Here is a 17,448-nt window from a genome sequence, read left to right as displayed (position 1 = left end):
TTCCAATGATAAAATTCACCACCTCATTTAAAGTTGATTAATTCAGCAACAATGCGTGTCTTTATCATCCTGATAGGTCATCGCACTTACAGTATCTTGCTGCGTCAACCAAACTGATGCTTTGTATCATCTGCATCTTTATTCAATCTCGTCCTATAACACTTACATGGCTCTTCTTCATGACCTTGCTCTGCCGATTGGCCTTGCTCGACGATGACCTCTTTACAGCCACCTTCGTCTTCTTCACGCTCGTCGTCGGCTTCTGGGCCTTACCTCCGATGTAGCCACGGCACGACCGATGACCGCAATTGCATTCTTGCTGTAAGGCCAAAAAGGAAATCATCATTCAAGAATAGTCAGGGGAATTCCAGACCCATGCTGTGGTCCATCTAATAATGGGCACATCCATCAGTTTTTGCTCCATTTGAAAACTGTCAAAGACATGGCCAAAACACTGTCAATGAGTTGGATTTATGTCATTTTGCACAACCCTTCAGAATCAGCATCACCTTTGTGTGAAAACTATGACACTGTTGCCCCTCTGCAGGTTTGTCTCAAACTGGCATGTATGTCTAAGCTTTGGAAGAGGAATTCAACATGAAAGTGCTGACTCAGACACTTGGCAAAGTTATTGCTTGGTGCATGGGGCTGGGAAAGGACTAAATCGTGTCTCCGGGTCAAAGCTCTGAGAGGAACAGACAAACAGGCTGTACTAATGACTTCAGGATGCTCACCTGTGTCTCCATGTTGAAGGAATGGAAATTGTAGTCGTATGTCAGCTCCTCTCCGGGCTTGATGTCTCGTAGGGCAAACATGCCGATCCTGTACATGCCGTTCACAGTCCTGCAAGAAATGGGCGATCGTGGGGAAAAAACATAGGGTGAGCCACAGTTGTATCAAGCATCTTTTGGTAGTAGATGATGTTTGGAGATTTGAGAGAAGCCATGCATCATAAAAGAAACTATGGATTGTTTCTGTCAGCAAATCTTATTGCAAGTTGACTGGATTACATTTGTTCTTTCTTCAGAATCTACCTCTTTTCCTTTCCATTCCGGACTTCTATCCTGTTTGTATTTTCATGTTACCTCAAGACAACAGAGAGCCACTATGGTACTTCCCATTTCATTACATCAATATTGGCAATATGAAAGACATATGATAACCATCACGAAATCCGAGCCAAGTCCATTGGAAAGCAAACAACTTTAGTAAAGAATGCAAGAGAATAGATATATAAGTCATTGTAATCATGCTAATTCATAGATAAACACCTAATTCTATATGGACAACATTCTTTCGGCACAATGTCATTTTGTGTGTTCCTGTATGCGTCACAGTGTAAGCTTGCTATGTACGACTCACCACTTTTGCATCTCGCAGTTGGGATTGCAGCTGTGGTTGACGAATCGGGCCTCGTTGCCATAGCGATAGCCATCTATGACCATGCCTCCGTCCAGGTTGAGGCAGTAGTGGTGCTTCTGGTACTGGTAGTCATCCAGGGCTCGCTTCCACAACTCCTTGACGCTGATGACCTCACCCAGGTACTCGATGATGAAGGACCCGGACTTGATGTCCTGGCTCGCCCTCAACCCCCATCCTCGGTTTTCCGTCTGTTAATGAGGTTAAGAAGTCAGAGAAACATATTGGTATTCCTTCATTGCACTGGACTATATACCAAATCATAGGCCCAATTGGAGAATGGTAAACAACAAAGGGAGGATAATAAAGATTATCTTTGTAATTATTATTACAAAGATGTAATAATATGTTCTGTAGTCATTGCTTAACTCCCTCTTCAACTGCACTGATGAATGAATGAATGAATGGATGGACAGATACATGTACATACACAATGTAGGACAGATGATATGGCTAGTTTAGAAGATGGATGGAAATAAGATGTATGTCTGGAGTGACATTTGGATAGAATGTAGTAGACAGAGGGCGAGAATGACTGAATGGGCAAATTGATGGATACATGGATGGGCAGAACAGATGAGTGTCAGGGTGGAAGGAGGTCTTCAATGAACAGAAAAGATGGATGCATAGAGTTTACGCACAGAATGGTAGAATGGTCGGATGGATGGATGGATGGATGGATGGATGGATGGATGGATGGACAGAATTAATGGATAAATAGAAGGTACATGGAGATAAAATAGATGGATGAATGTATGGGAGGATGTAAGTAGCCGAGGGGTGTGTGGATGAGGTACGGGAGGGTCGACAGGCGTGAACGGAAACGACATCTTACCAAGAACCTCTGAAGTCCTGGACTCCATTGGTGTCTCTGGATGACTTGGTTGGAGCACTGGTCTCCACAGGGGCATGAGTTGACATTGCATTCATGCTGAATCAACCTGCAGGTGAATGACAAAGTATCATACACACAACGATTAGACAAGTGCATGGTTTCTCACAGAGGCCGACATCACACCAATCACTGAAATGTCCATACCCAACTGACGGCTTTCCCTTTTCCTCTCAAAATATTTCCCTGATCGTATCAAAATCTACCAACCTACATCATGACAACAGAAGAAATTTTGCCTTTAGAAATTCAGTAATTTTTATTTATGTTTTCCCCCTTCTCTATTGATGCAGAAAAGAAGGAGCAATCATATAAAAATCTACTAACCTAAACCATGACAATGGAAGAAATTTTGCCTCTAGAAATATGGTAATTTTGCATATTTTCCCCCCTTCTCTATTGAGGCAGAAATGGAGGAGTCATTTAAACTGTTTCCATACTTACCCATCACTGAGCATTTGCTTTGCCAGACAAAGCACTATAAAAGTATACTAAATATAGAAGGCAAGTATCTGGTTGACATCAAAAGACATGCGAAGGTTACGATATTCGTCTCCACGGCAACCACATGAAAATATCAATGGAGCCTGGTGTATCAAACTATCAAATAGAAATTCATGAATAATGCCATATCACGTTTCTCACCAGTGCTCATATCCATACATAGACATAATCATACATGTATATAATGCTATGACCAATACTCTCGAAAGTATGATATCTCATTTTAGAATGCCTGAGCTAATATTGACAACAATGCACATACCAATTAAACAAATAAAAAAAAAAATCTCTGGATATTGGACCTATAGTTAATATCACCAATATTAAACCTGATTAATGACATTGCAAAAATACAAATGTAAGATCATCACATCACACGTTATTATCTATTATGTCACAGATACAATGTACTCGGCACACGTTTCACACAGCATACAGTCATATCACTTGCCAAGCTGAGCTGAAATATGCATTTTTTCATTTGCCTGTCAACATTTGTCTGTACTGGATAGATGTATGTCACCTTCGTGTGCCCCAAGATATTTTTATCCCTACGATAAGGTTTAACTTTGAATTTTGGAAGACAAAAAATGTTAGATACCACAATGTGTAAACATATGTCAGCAGTCTCGTAATGAGGTCATCGTGTCCGACATAGAAAGGACTCTCTCATCTGATCGAAACTGTATCAGAAATTGGAGTCAACAGCAAAACTTGGTATGCATGTGAGACTCGCTAGACATCTCACACAGCTGGTGTGTATAAAGTCATGATTGGCCTCTCCCCTCCAATGGCGTCACTCCACACGCGCGGAGAAATCTTCGCCCAGCTCCCGTCTAACCGGCCATCCTCGGTGAGGTCGTTTCTAAATTTAGGCCCGCATCTCCCATCTCCGTCTTACAAGTCGGACTTCACAAAAGGAGACACACTCATGTTGAATCATTCCTGACTCACAACATCTGAGAGGCTCGTTTTTTTCTTTAGATAATTTTTTCCCCTCTATGTACGACATGGAAGTTTTGAGGTTTGAGGAGGAATAGCCAAAGAATCTGAAATGCACCCATCATTACATCTAATTCTGATGTGTGTCTGTACTTTTCATTCAAAGGCCTGGTGACATGTTCCGCAAAAAAACAACATGTCTACTCTGTTTTTTTAGTTCATTTACAGCAAATTGTATGAGACAGGACTGGAGAAAAGAGATACATACATTTGCACTCCTCATTGTGATTCAGATTAAAAGAAAAAGAGAGAATAAAAAAAAGGAGAGAAAGAAATGATCCAGGGAGATTAAACTCCCGGCTCACATCCCCCAGGGGTGGAAAAAAAGAAAGAAAATTAAATCAAGGATCACAAACTGGCTTAATCACAGAGAAGGACATCATCTACGAGACATCCAGCTTTTAATACAATAATCAAGGCAGGCTGCTGTATTAAGAGTAAATACAGGCATTAGTGGACAAGACTATTATTACGAACTCATGTTCTTCCTTTCTTTTTTGTTCTCCAGTGACCACATAACATCAAATGTCAAATGACGCATTTCTAAATAGAGTAAATGCCTCCAATTCTCTGGATACCTCACAAACAGGCCATGAGTCACAAAATACTCACGTATAATTTAATCTAATCTACCTTTGTGTAAGCCATGAATCCCTCCCTCCTCCAGCGCCGTCTAGGTACCAGTTACTGCTAAGGCAATCATCCCTGCTCGCACTGGACCTATTACTCACTGACCAATTAATGAATTGTCCCTGTCTTCCATGGGAAAGGTTTTGTGGGCGCGCATGTGGGGGGGGGGGATTGGTGGTGTTGAGAATAACACAGTGGGACGGACGTTTCATTTACAATTAGGTCAGCTGGTCAGTGCGTCACGATTTCTCCGTACTCTACGGCAATAATTAGCCCCCAACCGGAGCTCCCCCTCCCCCCTCCCCTGGCTGAGATAATTAATCACTCTCCACACAGACGACTCACTCCCAGATCCTAATCACATGATTAGTGAATATCGTGGCCCATCGATGGTGATGAGAATGGCGAGGGGAGAAAGCGAGAGAGGGCGGTAGACGAGGACGAGGGAGAAATTAAAAGAGATGACAGGCAGAGACAGAACGAGAGAAAGGGGAGAAGAAAAAAGACGGCGTAGAAAGAGAGGGTAAGAATTTCTGCCAGTGACAGCAGGGGAGGGGGAGACTTATCTTTCGATAACAATTGTTGATCATAAATTATTCCAGTAGGTTGGTTTGGGGGAAGAGCATAATGTCATCTGGATTAATCAGCATCACTTGTGCAGTGTGTTGTGTTTAGCGACTGGTAGCCACCTGGAGAGAGAGATATATATATCCCATCTCTCATCCTCCTCGTCGCTTCATGAAATCCGCCCTCCCTCTTCCCGTTCCACGCACACTGCTTCTGCATGATCATACTTCAAGTACGTCTTCATCTCAAGGGGCACATTGCCCCACAGTACCATTATCCTCCCTCCATCTCCCTCTCCATTATCTGTATCTATCTATAGCTATCTGCTTGTCTGTCTATTCATCTTCCTATCTGTCTGTCTCCCACTATACTTTCTCTCAATCTCTTTATCTCTATCTCTATCTCTCTCTACCTATTTGTATCTATCTATAGCAATCTCCCTGTCTGCCTATGCACCTACCTATCTGTGTATCTCTCACTATATCTCTTTCTTCTCTCCCTCTCCCTCTATCTATATGTTTCTATCTATAGCTACCGCATTGTCTGTCTATGCATCTACTGAACATACCGGTATCTGTCTGTCTCTCATCACCATCTCTCACTATCTCTCTTTCTTCTCTCCCTCTCAACCTATATGTTTCTATCTATAGCTTCCTCCTTGTCTGTCTATGCATCTTCTGAACATACCGGTATCTGTCTGTCTCTCATTACCATCTCTCACTATTTCTCTTTCTTCTCTCCCTCTCAATCTATATGTTTCTATCTATAGCTTCCTCTTTGTCTGTCTATGCATTTACTGAACATACTCTGTCTCTCATTACCATCTCTCACTATCTCTCTTTCTTCTCTCCCTCTCAATCTATATGTTTCTATCTATAGCTTCCTCTTTGTCTGTCTATGCATCTACTGAACATACCGGTATCTGTCTGTCTCTCATTACCATCTCTCACTATCTCTCTTTCTTCTCTCCCTCTCAATCTATATGTTTCTATCTATAGCTTCCTCTTTGTCTGTCTATGCATCTACTGAACATACCGGTATCTGTCTGTCTCTCATTACCATCTCTCACTATCTCTCTTTCTTCTCTCCCTCTCAATCTATATGTTTCTATCTATAGTTACTTCCTGTCTGCCTATATGCATCTGCCTATCTGCCTGTCTAACACTAACTTCTCTCAATCTCTTTCCATATCTATCTTCATCCATCTATCTATAGCTATCCACCTGCCAGTCCACAGATGCATTTATCTATCTGTGTATCTATATATCACTTAATCTCTTTATCTGTATATAATTATATATATCTCTCTTCTTTCACACACACACATACACACAAGAAGGCAAATGCAATGCAAGATACACGAGCACCTATAACTGTCATGTTTGTTCTTTATATATCAATCTAATCATGCATCAAATAGTGCATACACTTTAAATTCCCTTCATTCCTACCTCCATCATAAAACACAAAAAGAATATCTTCAGAAGGTCGAACCCTCATTTAGTACAATGCTTGTACAGTGGCTTCGATCAAATAACCTCTATGCCACTCAACTTACATATATCATCTCAAACCACATGAGCATATGTATTCCTGTTCGGATGCTATAACTATTATGATTGAAAGGCAAGGGGTCAGAAAAATCGGATACCATAAAGTTCACCGATAAGCTTCCACTTACCATGCTAAATTTCCCAATGCATGCTCAAGTGTTCCCACCATGTAATATCAACTCCTAAGGACCATCATTTATTACCCTGCCTCAAACGCTGCCTCGACCTGGCATTTTATGAAAGCATTTACCTTTCAAATTATAGCCAGGGCCTACCATATGGTTGCTGTCTTTGTATGCAGATCAATTACCACTGTATGTATGGTTCAAATCTAAAGGTATTCCACCAGAATTGATAGCCTTGTCAAGAGCATACTTCAATCATCCTGCCTGTTTCCACTTTCTCTGTAAAAGCTGTGAAGATGGTCTGAAAGTCCACACTCCTAGTAATAACTAATTAATACTGTAAAATCATATTTTGCCCTCTAACTATGCATCAATATTTTGACTACATACTAAGTGACTGACATTATTACTTGAAAACAGGACACACGAAGAGAAAAATGCAATGGGAAATGTAAAATCATGTGAAGACAAGGGATTCAAACATCTGAACGTCTACCCCCCCCCCCCCCAACCCCCATCTCATTTCATAAGAGATGTTATGACATTAATTCTTGCTAGAATGGCAAATTCTCGCAGCAACAACCAATCAGGAAGCAGGATTCTTGTCCTTACCAAGACACCTGCCATCGCAGCAAGAGATGCTACCACCGCCACGTTTTATGAAATAGAACCCTGTTGCCACACCCCTGCCCCCACCCCTCCCTACCCCACCACGCCCGGTTCCCCTCCCTTACCGGTTGAGGCAGTCCTCTCCGCATCCCTTCAGGCTGTTGTCCGGCTTCTTGCAGCTGCATCGGGCCACCTCGCCGTAGACGCTCGGCTTGACATCAAAGTAGATGTCTGGATGGGAAATGGAGGCACAGAACAAGCAAACATTTGAGACGGATCTGACATTTATCACGCCATTAATATCGACTTGATAAATATGCGGTGTGTTTTGTTTTTTTTTTAGCTGGTGCTTTGTGGTAGAGGACATGAAGTGATGCACAACTTGAGTAGGAGTGAAATGCCACATTTGTTTTCCATGGGAGGATACATTTCCTGAGTGGAGATGGAAGTTATTTGAAGATTTCAGAATAATCATTATCTTTGTCAAACAAAACATGATGCCATCTCACTGGCCTCACACAAACACATTTCCATGCATAAACGCTGCTCCTGCTTCACAAGCCACTTACTTAAATGTCATTTCTTCATCTTGCACATTATATACTGGCAAATTGAGGGTTCTAAATTCATCATTTGTATGATACTCATATAGATGAATTTGTATTCTGAGGTATCTGAAGATGAAATTTAAAAAAAAAAAAGGTGAGCCCATCTCACATGCAAACAAAGTTTCTGCCCATGTTTCATCACTGGCTGACCACTGGTAGAAAACTGAAGAAAAGTATTTTGACTTCAAATGCTTTTAGGGCTGGTCAATCTCTTCTTGAGATCCAATGATTGATTTGATGAATGTACAATGTAAAATGGATTTGATCCATTATAACAACCAAGGTTGAAGTGCTGAGACATCTTTCCTCAAGATGTCATGATTTCAAGTCATTATTATTTTTAGTTAATCCAAAGTGCTCATAAACCCCTTAAAATATAATGGTATGTCATCCTGTTTCAATTAGGGTAACCCGTAAGACCCCTATTTCGCAAACCACTAATACAACTTGTATCTTGTTCCATACCTGCCATGGACGATAAAATGAATGCACTCATAGATTTAGCTCTCAATTGGGAGGGCTTCTCTGCTTTCATGTTATACTGATTGACATTATTAGCATTTGCAAGGGCATTATTGTAATTTACAAGGACATTTTCGTAATTTGCAGGAACATAGCAAAGCGGGCAAATAGAAAACAAAAATCATTCTGCATGGAAAATATAGAAACAAATAAACAGTTAAAGATCTCAACACAAACATACAAGCAAACATCTTTTTCTTTTAGAAAATCACTTGGAAAATCTCCATGGTTTAACACCCATTTGCATCTGCTATTCTCACTAACCTCCCCCACCCCCATATCTCTCCCATATTTCATGGCATCGTGTCATTGTTCCATGGCGAACATCATAGCATGCTGGATGTCATGATTATTTGATATTTCAACATCAAACCCATCAGTGCTTACAACCCTCTCCATTCAGGAGGAAGGAGGTTAAAGAAGAAGAAGAAAAGAAAGGAAGAAAGAAAGAAAGAAAGAAAGAAAGAAAACAAGTATAAAAAAAAAATGGTGACGGAGCTGCGTGAGCTCAAATGACGTTCTGGGCAAACAACGAATAATGCAACTGGCAGGCATCCAGTGTTGGTTTTGCAATTCAACGCTTATCGTAGCAAACAGTCGCCTAGTACATTCACAGGAGACATAAAAGGAAGAAGAAGAAGAAGAACACGAAGAAGAACAAGAAGAAGAAGAAAAAGATAGAAAAGAATGAAAAAGAGGAGAAGTCATGAAGACAAGAGGAGGGTGGGGTGGGGGTGGGGGTGGGTTGGGGGAGATGGAGACATGGAACAGTGTTGAAGACAATCCCTCACGCAGGCCGTTGACGAGACACTTCATTGCCACTGCACCGCATCACTGTTTTGCGCAGGCGGATGCCCGCCGCGGAGTTTTGTTGTCGGCGTGGAGAAATGAGGCATAAATTAACCTTTTGAAGTGAGCAGGAAGAATCGGCATTTTAAAGGGAAGCTGTCTGGTCGGTGGCAGCGGTGCCGAACCTGGACGATCAACCTTGTCCATGAAATAGTTACAACTGTGACAGGGTTTTTTTTTTAGACTGAAACTCATTACAAATTACCCTGACATCATATCAATTGAGAGGAGGGAAAAAGAAAAATGGCTCTATTCTGTTTTGTGTGGTGAAGTCATGATCCTACCAACTAAGCTATGATACTCATTCTGAGGGTCACTATGGGCACTATGTTAACCCGATGAGGATGGGCTGATTATGCTACAACAGGCCAATTCCCATAGACACTTGCTCGAGTATACTTAGGGCTCGTCCTCAACGGGGTTAATGTTACAGATTCTAAAAGTTAGATGAAAATGTCTCTTGGATTTTGTATTGCCAGTACTTATATTAATCACCATCCTCCTCCAACATGCAGGATTCACTATATTAATCACCATCCTCCTCCAATATGCAGGATTCACTTTTATATTTACTAATCATGACCCCCCCCCCCCCCCCATCAAAAAAAAAAAAAAATAGAATTTTAAATTGGCAATGCATATCTTATTCAAAATGCCAGACTGTCGACTATCTGGCAGTGGTTTGTCATCAAACTATGAATAGTTTAATGATCAGTGGATGGTATCCATGGCAACGACATCACCTCATGACTATCTGCATCCCTTCCACAGACTGTCCTTTTATTTGTCTGTCTTTGGCAGCCTCACCCCGTCAGATATCGCAAGATGTGATACCACAGTGTTATGAAAGCTTTCAATTACCTGCCTTCTGATGTACATGCCTAATGCCACATCCTTTCCCTATTACTTATTTATAGTCTCTTGTGCTTTATTTGACAAAAGACACAAAAAGTATCTAAAAAAAGATGGGAAGGTCGTATATAATGTCATCTCGAGGATCTAATAAAGTCTTGTCTCTGAAGGAGTTGCTTTCTGTCATCGACTGACGAGAATGAATAGATGGATATTCTTCTGGGAATTATTTTTCATGAAGCGTCAATGAGGAAGTATAACCACCCTCACAAATTGCTACCATCTAAACTAGTACCTGCAGATTGCTTCAGAATATTAAAACTCCTGTCAAAGACTGACAGTTGATTGTACACTTTACACAAAACACAGGCAATCATCGACAAGTGCTGGCAAATGAAACAGATAAACCCCCGAGAAACAACAACAACCAAAAGAAGAAGAAGAAGCCACAAGCGAAAGACTGCCCTTGAGAGTGGAACAAATGAAGTGTGTGATGGTTGGATCATTGCCTGGAGAGGTCTACAAGTGGGTGATCACAGAATAGGCTGGAGTTTTTCCATCCACTTGAGACAGGCTATAGCTGAACAAATCTCACAGCAGGGTATGCGTCGTTGTTGGTTTGTGTGTGGTGTGTCTGTGTGTGTGCATTTGTTTGTTGTTGTTGTTTTCTTCTTCGTTTACACAGAGCAATTTCTACACTACCATCAGATAGGCAACAGCACTCAAGAGTTATTCTGACATCTTTTGTCCTAGGGCAGCATCAAACTGTACCATTTTTTTTTCTCCAAATTAGGATGAATGTTTTACGGTGAATTCCATTCCTGACAATTTAGATCCTTGCTGGGGAGGGGGGGGGGACATTTAATCGGAATACATTTTGTTCCTTTTCAATCTGATAAACAAAAAAAAAACATGTTAATAAAACCACAGCATCCTCTACGGGCAACTAGATAAAATCTTACATGTGGGAGATAAATCAATCCAAAGTTGAATCACAATTGTGAAGACAACCGAGTATTCCTATACACACCATTGAGTTGCTGTTTAGAAAAAGGAGAAAAAAAATAAAACGGAAACTATTGTGGACATTTAATAAATGCATCATTGGTATCATTTCATCTCTTTACCTGCTAAAAGTTGCTCCTGCAACAAGCGACAGCCAATATGATCTAAACCTATAAAAAGACATTTTCAACATGGAAATCTTTAGTTTGAGCTTCAACTGGAACATACATGTACCATGTATGATCAACGTAATTACCTGTTACTTTTATTACCTGAACAGTCAGCTCTGTCAATACAAATTTGTTTCCAACTCCTCAACTTGCAGCTTTATGTACAGTACAAAACATATGATAAAGAAAGAGACAGACAGACAGACACAAACACACACATACACACAGACAGACAGATAGACAGATAGAGATTCACAATAAACAATGAATATGACAGCCACATTGAGTTTAGCTTTACAGGAATGACTTTTCAACATACAAGAAATGGTTTTAATTGTTTGTATGAACAGCTGTTTTTAAGTAGTTTTTGTCAAACCACTGTTGGGGTACACATACAGAATATAAATCCTGTCAAGATGGCGTGGGGGTGGGGTGGGGATGGGGGAGCATGGCTGTCAGTCAATTATTAAAACTTTCACTTTTTTTTCCCATTAATTTTCTACCCCGGCAGACTGGATGCCATTCGTTGTAGGAAGGAAACAATGGACAGCGGAGCGGAAATGTACTTACTCTTGATTCTCACACTTCTCTGCCAGTTGCCGTTTGTGCCCCCGAAGGAATTTTGCGCCCATACCTTTTACTTCGCTACGCCAGCCCCGTGTCCCACCTCTATTACGCCATACAACCACCAGACAGTGTATGTTTCCTTCATTTCATCTCTAGTCTTCGCTTCCTGTTTTTCCCGCTGCACACTTCCTAACACTTGACATTTCTCCAGTGGAATGTGGAAAGCATCTAATCATGTGTTCCACTGGAAACTTAATTTGATGAATGCTCTCGACAACACTTCGCTTTCTTTGTTGTTGCTGTTCTTCAGTCTTCTTCTTCTTCATCTTCTTACAGCAACGTCTCAAACTCTCTGAGCAAAGTCCTTCTTTTATCATCCACCTTGCCGTGTATGTCAAGTTTTTCGAACATAATCTTCTACAGCTTTTGTTCTCTTCCTGAATCACCCAAACATTGCAGTCAGAGCAACTAATAAACAGCAGCGTGATGGTGAAGCCCTAGTGTTATAAAAGGTCACCCAACCGCAAGCATAACATACAAGCTTTAGAAGAAGATTGACGTAACATCATCAACAACGTTAAGCTGATAAACATCACATGAAGCCATGTAAAGAGGGCTCATTAACAGGAAAGGTTTGTTTGTTTGCTTGTTTTGTTTACCTATCTATCCACAGAAATTCAGATCAGGTGGAATATACTGTCCTGGTAGAAGAGGCAGAGCCTGATTGTCAAACGTGAATGAATTACAAGTTGTGCTGCTCGCTGGTGGTAGACAGCTATTCAGTTGCATTTCTCACATTTCATTGCAGCGTTTTTCATCATCACCATCACCTTACCACTTCAGACTCTGTTGTGCACATCTCTCATGTATATGGCAAGGACTTACCTATCTCAATTCATTTCACCATCAATCATTTCTGCAATATGAGACGGGTACAATTGTTTGTGTTTCTTTTTTTAATCTGATGCTGACGTATCCCTCCCACTCCCCTCCCCCGCACATAACTCCACAAGACTCTTTGACGGACCGGACGCTATATCAACTTCCATTCAATTGCAACAATGGCCAGCACATTCGGAGGCAGTGGATTTGCGATGTCAAATTTAATTTTCAGTCGATGAACCTTGCATTAAGTGAGCATTCGGGAGGAACTGCTTGTAGAAAAAAAAAAAACAGACAGAAACGAAAAAACACTGGATCTGCGGCTGACGCCAGGATGCAAGACGGAGGAAGTTGCTCATCAGGTGATGCACTAAAGGTCAGAGTAAAATACTGTGGCTTTGACGTCTGTACAGTAGGTGAACACTATACAGACAAATTGCCTCGCTGTATCCAAATGACCAATGGGATCATTGACTCACTCCATAATGTCACCACGACAACCGCCTAATTCTTGTCCATGCCACATCTTACCACACCTGAGGTGGGACTGAATGAAGACAACCTTACAAGATACAATAATTTCCTCTTTAGGGCTAGTGAGCTGGCAATTTTTCCACTAGATGTGTAGAAGAAGGGCAGTAAACTCAGAGAGAGAGAAATGATGATCTGAAGAAAACAATAAAACCAAGAAAGAACAGGAAAGGATGAAAGATTTTTTTTCCTACTCCTGATCAATTGTCTCTCAATTCAAGAATAGTCTACCTTTTCTCTCCAGCATGTGGCCACTGGCCAAACACCTTTTGGAAATGTTGAGCTTGTAAAGGACTAGACACGAAGATTTACTATCTGTCAAGCCAGATACAAATGAGCCTGGCTGGATGTAATGTCGTCTGCAACGGTCCGGATTTCAACCAGGCAGCGGGGATAAAGTACGTCAGCAATACCTCATTAATGCAGCCCTGCCTCGCGGTAGAGACATAACTTGGCTACTGAGCATAATCAAAATCTCCCTGTCTGCTATTTAATGTCATCCATACACAACAGCTCTCAGCTTCTCCCCCCAACGTCCCCAGGCCCATGATGCCTGTTCAGGAGCATACAGAGTAGCAGCTAATGCCGGCTGCTCATCTTTCCCTGAATATATATAAAAAAAAAAAGCCAAGATTGCATCAACATCTGAACTTTCCTAGAAATGCCCCTCCTCTGCCCTATGAAAGTGAAACTGTCCAAGGGTTACAGCTCTCCAAACACTCCAAATATAAATCAGTGTCATGACCAGATACTCCTATAAAGCTCAATAACTGAAAGGCTGGGGGGGGGGGTTATTTTTTTTTTTATTGATCTTATGAAGGTTGATATGGGGTGTTCTCTGGGAATGTAGCAATCAGTTTGACTATGAGCTTATTCAACTTTAAGAATTATAGAAAATGATGAGTAAGGATAAGGATTATGGTGTTTGGACAATATCTTTAAATACCTAATGTAAAAAACAAAACAAAAACAAAAAACCTTTGGCTCAGGTGAGTTATAAAAAATAGGATGGCTTTCCTTTCAACAGAATAAGGTTTTGTGAAGAAAAAAAGGCTTAAAAGCAAATGTATGAAGGGATTAATTTTCACTAAGTACTGTGAGTTGTCAATAAACTTTTTTTTTTTAATGAAACATGTTCACTGTGACACAATCAACCAATCAAAGAACAATCCCAGAATATACATGGTTTGAATATGTGACATAGGTATACACTATCAATATCATTATTTTTGTTTTTGCACAAAGAGGAAGATGTAAGTAAGTGTGAAATTCATAGTCAAACACCAATCTCCCTCTTTACACAATATTTCCTGGACTTGATTGCTCAACGATGATAAGATAGGCAGCAGCATTAAAGATGACATTTGTGTGGGTGGTCTCCAATCCGCATTGTCCAAAATGGGTAGAGTTGTTACGTCATCATGGCTGATGCACGCCAGTTGTGTCTTCCTCCCACATCTCCTGTTGTAATTTCAAAATTCTGCTTGCATCCTACAATTAGGAAGGGGAAAATGGGGATACAGGAATATCCCTGCAAACTCTAACAGCACACTTGACTTAACGCACAAACAAACGATGGGAATGATGGATCTACCAGATCTTTCCTGCGTTTGATATCTGAACATCACAAAGTCGCTTAACAGCACTGAGGAAAACTCTTATTACAAGCAAAACCAAACTTGACTGACTAAATCAAATGAAAAAATGCACTCTAGAGAATTCAAAGACAAACAAAAAGAGGTACTGAATCAGTTGAGCCGGTAATCAACAAAATCAAGGACAAGAGGTGGCGAGAGGCTCTGGTTTCACTGGAACTTTTTTTTTCAACAATCTCTCCAACCGCCAGAGTTCAGTGCGTCACATTAACCAAATCTGCCTATTCCTCTACGACTCAGACAGAGTTTCCATATCACAGCTTTACATCTTCTCCCGACCCCTCACCCCCCCCCCCCCACCTACCGCTGCCGCAGTGTGAGTGGCGTATGTTAACGTTAAATGCTCAGTTCCTGGCTGCGTGTGTTTTGCGCACATCTACATCGCTCGCCCGTGCCAAAACACGGGGAGAAAATTGATTTGCCCCAAGGACGCAACTAAGTGATATTCCCTCCCAGAAGTGCTCGCAAGCATAGATTACCCCTAAGGATGCGACTCTCTCAGCTTTCAGATCCGTGCATGATAGCCATCTACTACCCTTTATCGAGGGCCACTTAAGCACGCTCCCAATTCGAGGTTTTATTACTCATTTGAAAAAGAAAAGAATCACTGCATCCCTCTTCACATCCTATTTTCCTTCCTGTCGTCCACAGCTGACAAAATTTCCCTAATTTCTGAGTCTTTCTTTTTCCTCACTGCCACAATATCAACAGTTTATCAGATGAAAGAAAGAAAAAATATATTTAGATATGTCTCCTTTCAGTGGAGATTTACTTTTCTCTTCCTGTCATTACAAGTTCATCTACTTTAAAGGGTGTGTACAATTCTGGTTGAGGTGAGGATTTAGCTTTTAACGTTTTGCAAGATATTCAGAAACCACTCTGTGAGATGTCAAAGAGCTTGCAATTCTAAGGGGTATCAAAAGTTTATTTGATGAAAATCGGTTTTGAAATGGCTAAGATATCCAAAAACAAGGTGAAACAAAGAGATCCTAATAAAAGGCATGGCCTGTCGCCTTTTATTACTATCACTTTTTGGGGGGGATATCTCAGCCATTTGAAAACCAATTTTCATCAAATAAACGTTGAATCCTTCATAAAATTACACGCTCTTTCATATTTCATTAAGAGGTTTCTCATCATCTCACCTAGGAATGTTCAAAACATGAACAAGTACTGTACAGTCCCTTCAATTCTGCAAAAATCCCTCTCTCTCTCCTTATCGCCACTCAGTGAGTGGTGACTTGAATATTATATTCTTAGTACGTCGTATTGTTTAGACAATCATTTTCAAGGCCATTATCCTCATTATGCATTTGCTTTAATATGATGACGGTCTCCTGTATTTCTGTAAAATATCCAGAGTTTCTTAATTTGTCTTTTGAATGGCAGATATATACTATCCTATGTTTGCATAAATGCATAAAATAATGCCTCCATGTTTTCATTTTGCATTGTGTTAAATGTTGGATATTTGAATTAATCATTTTAACTGTCAGATTCAAATAACACTGAGCTCAATAAGTTCATTCAATAGACTTTGTATTACATTAATGTATGAAAAAGAAATCCAGAAATCAAATCAAATCAAATCAAAAGTGGAAATTTTCAAGCGAGTCATTTTTCACACTTGGCCAGGTAAGATGAATTTCTCTCATTTTAATTCCATGGAATCAAAACATCTATAGTGTTGCAAAAAACTAACAAAAAAAAAACAAAATATTTGAGTGCTTTCATTTAAATGCACAACATGTCGTTTCTTATTGCGCAAAATGTGTGAAAGTTTCCACACTGCGGAAGTTTTCATGTTTACAGTATCCCTTTTGTGTCATGATAATCTGAACCCTGTAATGTTCTTGTTGGTGATAAATGCACAAAGTCACACATTGCATGGATAGCCAAGTGATTACGTATAGCTGTCTAGTACAAGATTATGAAAATAAGGTCCCCTTGCTATGCATGATACAAGCAAGAATGCAACCACAAACGTACTTTCTTCATGATTTCCCTGTGCTTTTATCCACACAAATGCAAAATCCGTATCGCCATAATCTCACGCAAAATCTAATCTCTCGTTGGAGAGGGGAAAGAGTACACAAAAAAAATTAACAAAAATGCTAGACTTCTTGGTCAATAACAAGGAAAGGGATATACGAAATAAAGAGACTTATCGGCATGGCAACCAACCCGCCGTGCCAATTTGACGATTTCTCCCAACGCAAGCCGCTGTTTACACCTCGTGTGCGCCGTGCCTTGGTTGTTCAGTTTTCCAATTGATTACACTTGTATGATGAGGCCATTAGACGGAAGTGGGCACTTCCCAGAGAGCTCTGTGGAGCTCACTTCCTGCCCTGCCCCAGACAGGTTTACGTTGGTGATGCACCGCGAGAACGCCTCCTGTTTACATCATTGCCAATTTTTCGACCACCCGGGAGAGAGAGTGCACGGCCAATAAAACACAGCTCAAGTTCAATAACCCATTCAATAGAAAGGTTACTTCGAACATCCA

General features: G+C 40.7%; 1 protein-coding gene across 1 annotated transcript in view; it reads right to left on the bottom strand.

The window, feature by feature from the left end:
* LOC140231123 (uncharacterized) overlaps nucleotides 1-17,448 on the bottom strand; it is a 62,074-nt gene that overhangs the window by 12,156 nt on the left and 32,470 nt on the right. Inside the window, exons 6-10 of the mRNA XM_072311275.1 lie at nucleotides 7,427-7,532; nucleotides 2,255-2,360; nucleotides 1,363-1,610; nucleotides 735-843; nucleotides 167-319 (exon numbers count right to left, since the gene is read on the bottom strand). Of these exons, the coding sequence (XP_072167376.1) occupies nucleotides 167-319; nucleotides 735-843; nucleotides 1,363-1,610; nucleotides 2,255-2,360; nucleotides 7,427-7,532 (722 nt within the window). The remainder of the gene's footprint in view (nucleotides 1-166; nucleotides 320-734; nucleotides 844-1,362; nucleotides 1,611-2,254; nucleotides 2,361-7,426; nucleotides 7,533-17,448) is intronic.

This window comes from Diadema setosum, chromosome 7, assembly GCF_964275005.1.
Source record: "Diadema setosum chromosome 7, eeDiaSeto1, whole genome shotgun sequence".
Taxonomy (NCBI): domain Eukaryota; kingdom Metazoa; phylum Echinodermata; class Echinoidea; order Diadematoida; family Diadematidae; genus Diadema; species Diadema setosum.
Note: the sequence above shows the minus strand (reverse complement) of the source record. Positions and strands in the feature narration are given on the sequence as shown.